Source organism: Scylla paramamosain, chromosome 9 (genome assembly GCF_035594125.1).
Source record: "Scylla paramamosain isolate STU-SP2022 chromosome 9, ASM3559412v1, whole genome shotgun sequence".
NCBI classification, from domain to species: domain Eukaryota; kingdom Metazoa; phylum Arthropoda; class Malacostraca; order Decapoda; family Portunidae; genus Scylla; species Scylla paramamosain.
The window spans coordinates 25,302,691-25,310,000 of NC_087159.1; the positions used below are offsets into that span (position 1 = coordinate 25,302,691).

Consider the following 7,310-nt stretch of genomic DNA (forward strand, 5'->3'; position numbering starts at 1 on the left):
ATACAATGACTAAGTACATATAAATAGGTAAGCGAAAGTCTGAAAGAGATGAAAGGCATGTTAGTGTTATTATTGTGAGGCAGGAGTGGTGCAGCATGGCAGCGCACCTTGGCTGGGTCAGGAGAATACTGTTTCTGTTTTCTCTGTGTACATAAAAGGTGAAAAAGTGCTGAAGTGGTGTTATATATCTTGTTCCAGCTACATCCCTTTACATGGAATGTCAGTAAATGGAAAACTTTTGAATGAGGTCATGGAGTGAATATGGCATGAATGAAAGGAAAACAATAATCATTAAGTCACGTTTCTGACATTAATCCGAGTGGCGTACTCCAACTTACTAAGCGAAAACTGAATATTAGGAAGGGAAGAGCTGGCCTGTTGAAGTAGGCCACACCACACAGCCAATAGCACACCTGCATCTGTAATCCCACACACTGAAGCAAACACCTCACAGCTCACATCTTCAGACACCTCTTGAATGTTGTGGTTAAGGGTTATACCAAGTTCAAGTGCACAAGGAAGGCTGTCACTTGTGGCTTGCTAACTCATGCCTTGTCTTGTGATAAACACTCGTTATTGGAATATGCTATTATTAGCTGATTGATGGCAGAGAATTTCTTTTGAATTTTCATTTATCTTACTGGTTTCTGTCACAGCTCATCAGACACTTGTTGAGTAAGACTTGTTACTTGACAGTATCTGCTACTTGTGTATTTGTATTTGAAATGAAATTACATCTTTCTCTGAACTCTAGTGGTCTTCCACAAACATAAACAGTTGTATTAACCCACCAGTCAGCTGTGCATTCATATGGAATGTGGGCTTGCCCATTTGAATGGCAGCCTGTCCCATGTTTATCTATGTAGAGGTTTTGTGAGGGGAATCGGTAGGTTTGGTGCAAGACAGTGCAGCCATGTTAACTTGTGCTGTACATGGGGACTCTCACCACTTTGTTGGCTGAGTTAAGGCAGGAAACAGAGGAGGAAGAGCAAGAAGGAAGTAGATGTGGCATGATGTTTATTCCATAATCTCTATCTGATGAAGACCTTGTAGGGAGCATTTTTGCTACCCAAGCTTCATGAACCTTTGATTAAAAAACAAATTTATTATTTTATTTTATTTTATCTTATTTTATTTTATTTTATTTTATTATTATTTATTTATTTATTTTATTTATTAATTAATTAATTAATTAATTTATTTTTATTTATTTATTTATTTATTTATTTATTTATTTATTTATTTATTTATTTATTTATTTTTATTTTATTTATTTATTTTTTTATTTATTTATTTATTTTTTTTCTGTGGAACCTACTTTCATGCATATTCTCTAGAACTCTCTGATGTGGTTAACTGGGTGGTCATGACAGGAGGGTCCATTTTTTTCATTCAGTGCACCTCATCCTTTCACTTTCCACTTGTAAGATGTCAGTGTGTAGTAGTGTGTGTAATCATTCATTACTCTTTTGGCACTGGCTCAGTAGTGATGGCATGTTAGAAAGAAAATAATCTGCACATAATTGTGTCTATACTGAATGCACTTGGTAGTTTTGAATGTCAGTCAGCTCTTAAAGTCAGGTGAATTTTTTTAGGCAGCTGTCAATATGAAGTATACAAGACCAGCAGGCCAGTCAAGTAGTTGTCTGTCATTATGTAGTTGGAGTTGGTATCTGTAACATATGGGAACAAGAATGGATATGGGAATGTGTGTTGTGTAAATCTATCAATACCATTAATAAGAACACATCTATATTATGAGTATGTTGTCTTTCATGAGTGATGCCTTGCTCAACTCTGCAGATGCCAAGTTGTTTGTTATTTGATGTAATGTTATGTCTCCTGTATTTAAGGTGTAAATGACAGCACCTGGTATTTATTAGCAAAGAACAGCAATGACATTACATTCTGTGCTGCTGGGGTAGTGTGCATGACATGACCATTGCATCGTCATCTTTTCTGTTATTTTCTTGTTGGTACAGTGCATCTAATTATGTGACAGCTTTTATCTTACGTTCAGGGATGCTACTGGAAGCTTCTGATGCAATGGTTTTGCTGAGATTATACAAAAAAATTAATTCATGCCAGTGCATAGGTTGTTTGAAATGAAGTTGGTGCTAACTGCCAAGGAGTTTGCAAAATCTCATATGATGAAAAAATGAACTGCAGAATTATGACATTGCAGGAATATACATAATTCTGAGTGAAGAATCATAACTTCACCCCTAAGTATCATATAAACTTTCCTCTCCACATTTCAGGTAATTTGTACTGAATCATCTCCCTCAGATGCCCCATAATCTCAAAAATAAGTAGAATATAGCTTGGACAGAACTGATTAGAGGATAGATTTTTAACACCATGAATGTCATTAAGGTCACTAACATGCTCGTGGTTGTACTCATGGCGTGTGGTATTTCCCCATCTTTGGTCACAGGGGAGTGCGTGGGAGTTGCTGAAAGTCACCATCACAGATCTGACTTGCACTGTTCGTAATGAAATTTAGCATAAATGATGACAAATCTTAAAATGCTTCATCATAATGCTGTTTCTGTTCTTAGGTCATTAGCTGGTGCATGAACTTGGCAGCAAAGTAGTTCTTGTTTTAATAGGATGTGAAGACTGCATAAATTGTTCTTAATGATGTGTTGATGATGTGACAAACTTCTTTGATGGGGATTCAATGATCCTGAAGTGCAAGTTGTGCAAGCACATGTAATTTTGTGACATTTTCTGGTGTTAGATTTGTGGTAGATTGCTTCTCATCCTTCACTAATGTTCTGCACTTCAAAGTGCAAGTGTTACACAAGACACCTTGCTTGGCTGACTGATTCTGTGCTGTAGGGATGTTGCATTGTTTTAAGGGTCTCTGTTGCTGATATTTTAAGTTTGACTCAGAGTTAAATGTTTACTTTCTCCTCGTGTTTGAGGCTTGAGGTTGACTAATGCTTTGTTTTCCATTGCAGGCGCTGGTGAATCAGGGAAGAGCACCATAGTGAAACAGATGAGAATTCTACATGTCGATGGATTCAGTGAAGAGTAAGTACTTCTGCCATTGGCTTTGTGGACTTAACAAATCCATACCTACTGTAGTATGACTGGGACACTTGTTTTTAATCTATTGCATCTTGAACTGATAATGAAAGGTCATGAAAATGTTTTATTGCCTGTCAGTTCAATTGATCACATACAAGAGTAACATGAAATCTTTGGAAATCTGAGGTGCACATCTGGTATTAATTGCTTTCAGATTATACTCTTTAGGTGAGTCACATGACCTTAAATGATATTTTGCTATAGAATGCAGTGGTGTTTCAGCAGTGGTTGCTTATCATAGTCACACTCAGGCATGACTACACATTTATAAAGTAATCCTGCCTATCTTATCTAGTTGTTATCAGCACTATCAGTAATTGTTGATTGATGGCATTTCCTCAAGGTGGTGAATAGAGAAAGAGTAAGATGGCATTCCTTTCACCTTAAGTATAAGCAAAATGAGACCTAACAAGTAATTCATTCATGTTACAGTTTGTAGTATTGTGCTTTCAGAGTTTTCTTCTTTTAACTGCTTCTGTTAGGGATCACCATAACAGCTCAGTTGTCTCCACTTAATCTGTCCTCAGTGTCTTCATTTATACATATCACTCACATCTTCCTTCATTTCATCTATAAACCTTATCTTTACTCTCTCCTTTCCTCCAGCCCTGGGATTTCAGATTGGTCTAGAAAACTTTTGGCATTGTTAGTCTTAATCAGTATACAATCATCACATCCATTAGATCTCTTCATTTCTTGATACCAGTGTGGTGTAGCTGTTACCAGTATCCCTCTCGTAGATCATTTGCACAGCCCTGTTAGAATTAGCAGGATTCTTCCATTCATATTGCTGGCTATGAGAGCAGACATCATGGTCCTAGTGGTAGTAGGGGAAGGGTATTTCTTTTCATAGCACTGACCTTAAAAGCAGATGAAGAAAACATCTCCAGGCAGAACAGGGGTAGGCAGAGGCAGTGATAGGGCAAGAGGGAGAGATGGTGTTTGTGTTAGATTGTTATGATACTGAGTGTGGTGAGTGGAGGATGACCATACTGACTCTCCTCTTTCTTCATCTTTGCCTCCCCAACTCTCCCAGTGACTGCCATTCATGTCTCACTGCTCTTTGGTAACACTTGCATTATTGACTGCGTCTCGTTACTTGGTATAATAGTCATTCTAATATTCTAAGAAAGAGGTAACTGTGTCCTTAGATGTTAAAAATCAGAGCTCATATTTGTAGCAGTATCATCGGTTGATATCAATACTATTAACGAAATTAATTTATCCATAATTATAAAAAAGGAATTATTCTTCATGAACCAATGTGTGTCCTAAATAATGAGATGGTGTAGATATTAGATGTCATGCATGGATACCTGTTGAAACTCGACTTAATGATCTTGGATTAATTGTTTCTGAGGAAGTAGGGATCCTTGTGACTAAAGACTTAGTTACCTGAGGATATTCTATTCAGGCACAAGGAATGCATGAAGGTGAGGACTGATAGTGAAGCTTGATGAATTAAGTGAAAGCTAGGGGCACAGTAGAGGTCTCTGAAGAAATGTAAGATCATATAATTCACCATTCATGCATATCAACATCTGCCATTCTTTCTTCATACATTTCAAAATGCTTGGTGTTTACAGAGTTCAAGGAATTTTGAGTGAGAGTAAGCTGTTAGGGTATTAACAGCACCACTGGTGTCATGAAAGACTATTGTTGTGTTGTAAGAAGTGTTGTGTGGTATTGTGAGTTTTTTTTTTTTTTTCCAAGGTAGGGAATGCTTGTATGTTTATGCCTTGCCCTAGCCATCAAACTTAAAGGGGCATGTCAGACAGCTTATTGTAAATTAAGTTAGTATTCAAAGAGCTGTTTCTTTAATAATAGTACATGAATTAATTGATTGCTTCAAACCCAGCATGGCCTCATAATATATTAGTTGTTTGGCACCTTGATAATGTTACAAGCCATGTTGCAAGTAAAGAAGAAATCCCTCTGAATTGTGCTATCAGTCATCACTGTCATCATTATCATCATGATTGTCCTTCCCCCTCCTCCACTTCATCATCATCATCATCATCATCATCATCATCATCATCATCATCATCATCATCATCATCATCATCATTGTCATCATTAACAGCAGCAACCTCCCTCCAAGGAAAGTTAAAGGCAATTTAGAACTCGTGCTGATATTGGCTGCAAGTCAGTTTGCTTGGTGCATGTCGGGTGCCTCAGTGTGCAGGATTTGTGGGGTTGTCAGTCTGGCATATTATTTTAGTTTACTAGGTACTTGGTGACTTCATGTCAAGTGACCTCATTGTTGGTGTTATGATAAATGACTTAGGTTCACTCAGTAATGAAGATCAGAAGCTCAAACATGTAATGTTGTAATTGTTGTCCACACATTGGCATGGGATTCATATAAAGCATCTTGTGTTTGAAGGCAGACTAGAAGAAAATAGTCAAAGCTGTCAAATTTCCCTTATTTTGGTGACTTTTGTGTGAGTGTACCCAAGATAGACATGTCATATTTATTGAAGATACTGAATACATCAAATATAAGATGCTGAACATGATAGTAAAGGAATTATTTCCTGTCATTGCCATGTATTAAAGGAACTTCTGGATTTATAACTACAACCACTGAAAAATATGAAAAGCAAACCTGCGTGTGCCTCTAATCTGTGCTCTAGAACATGGTGTGCATCATGAGAACTGACTACAGTTGTAGGAAAATTTCACTGCTTTTATAGTGAAGACTGAGTGCTTTGATTTAGAGTAGAATGTTTCCTAGTAGTGTGATGATGAATGCTGCTTCAAGTGAAGCAAGTGACAACCGTCCTATTTCTGTTAGCTATCCAGATTTAGTGGCTGAAAATAAAACAAGAAATGATGGCATTTCCTTTGTGACTGCTGTATTAGTGAAGTCATGATTGCATTGAAACCCAAGGAAATTCTTATCTTTTGGTTGTCAGATGTGTGAGAAGGAAGCTGGGAAGTATGAAATTATCAAATTCAGATTATTTAGTATCCTCTTCTTCCTCTCCGTCTCCCTCAGTTAACACACCCTGTTCATATTTAATTATTTATTCTTTGAAATGTGAAATATCAGCAGCTCAGAGATGTAAATGGCCTATTGATGTGGAGACAACACACACACACACACACACACACACACACACACACACACACACACACACACACACACACACACACACACACACACACACACACACACACACACACACACACACACACACACACACACACACACACACACACACACACACACACGGAATCATTGTTGAACATGGTCTGATAGCTCACTCTTCATATATCCCTCTTATTTTACCCTTCAAGACTTCATTCGGAATATTGCACACACTGTAACATTACTGAATTACTAGACTTCAAAATTGTTGTGGTGGTGGAGTGTAACACTAGACCTAGTGGCCCTGTAACACTATCTACTGAACATGCATGAACACTGCAATGAAGCACTTCGTTAGTATTATACAGTTAATATTACTCCTCAATTCTGCCATCTCATTCGTAATGTTGAATTGTAATATCAACACAGCTCTACCTCAAAGCAATGCAGTGTTGTATTCACAACAGTGTTGCCACTTCTTTCTGAATCTGCTCTTTATCAACAAAGATGATCTTTACTGAGAGAGTCAAGTATTCTATATTTAGACTTGCCATAGTGGGTGTAATAAATTCATATTTAGAGAGACACACTGTCCTGTTTGGCAAGACTGAAGCCTTCATCATACATGTATCTTGCAGCCTTCACCTCTTTACTCTGTGTGAAGGCTTGCCTGGGATCTTTGATGGTCACCTCTGTATTTCCCTAGTAATTTACAGGGCCTGAGCTATGCTCATGTGGTCCCATCTCCATCTTGTCCAGTTTTTCCTTAAATTTGTGCACACTCATTGCCGATACTTAGCTTGTTCCAGACTTCTCTATTTCTCTGTAGGAAACTGTATTTCTTTATGTTACTGAAGCATCTTCCTTTTCCTAATTTTTTTGCTATCCTTATGTGTAACTGGTATTTCCTACTTCTCTTAGCAGCAGTTTCTCATTATCTATTTCTTTTGTTCCACTGTATTCCACAGTTTATAAATTAGTATTAAATCTTCCCTTTCTCTCATTTGTCTCAATGTTGGCAGATTCATTTCATGTGTGTGTGTGTGTGTGTGTGTGTGTGTGTTCATAGTGGAAGAAATGGATTATTTTGTGTTACTTGTGTGTGTTTTGTACATTTTGT

At 37.4% G+C, this 7,310-nt stretch overlaps 1 protein-coding gene across 2 annotated transcripts in view; it reads left to right on the top strand.

The window, feature by feature from the left end:
- Window positions 1-7,310, top strand: part of LOC135103744 (guanine nucleotide-binding protein G(s) subunit alpha) — a 72,789-nt gene that overhangs the window by 27,217 nt on the left and 38,262 nt on the right. For both annotated transcript variants that reach the window (XM_064010438.1, XM_064010437.1), the window contains exon 2: window positions 2,967-3,039. In XM_064010438.1, coding sequence (XP_063866508.1) covers window positions 2,967-3,039 — 73 coding nt within the window. The remainder of the gene's footprint in view (window positions 1-2,966; window positions 3,040-7,310) is intronic.